At 36.7% G+C, this 248-nt stretch overlaps 1 protein-coding gene across 1 annotated transcript in view; it reads right to left on the bottom strand.

The window, feature by feature from the left end:
• Window positions 1-97: 97 nt before the first annotated feature.
• LOC119589441 (organic cation transporter protein-like) overlaps window positions 98-248 on the bottom strand; it is a 13,364-nt gene continuing 13,213 nt past the window's right edge. The window contains exon 12 of the mRNA XM_037938050.1: window positions 98-212. Within this exon, the coding sequence (XP_037793978.1) occupies window positions 146-212 (67 nt within the window). The 3' untranslated portion in view covers window positions 98-145. The remainder of the gene's footprint in view (window positions 213-248) is intronic.

Genomic DNA, 248 nt, shown 5'->3' with positions numbered 1-248 from the left:
CGCGCGCGCATATATCCGTAATAAACATGCTTCTATTATGTAATAATATATCTATATAAGTATGCAATTGTCTAACCACCTATATATTGCTATGTATAGGTAGTGATTTATAAACGAACTGAGAAATGTATACAATAATAATAGTCTACGCTTGTTGCGCGTCAGTTTCCTTGATAGATTTGTCCGCCATCTCTCGGTCCAGCGGAGCAGCTCTAAGAGGAAGGAAAAGTAACTGATTAATGCTTACT

The sequence above is a fragment of the Penaeus monodon genome, chromosome 25, assembly GCF_015228065.2.
Source record: "Penaeus monodon isolate SGIC_2016 chromosome 25, NSTDA_Pmon_1, whole genome shotgun sequence".
Taxonomy (NCBI): Eukaryota; Metazoa; Arthropoda; class Malacostraca; order Decapoda; family Penaeidae; genus Penaeus; species Penaeus monodon.
Note: the sequence above shows the minus strand (reverse complement) of the source record. Positions and strands in the feature narration are given on the sequence as shown.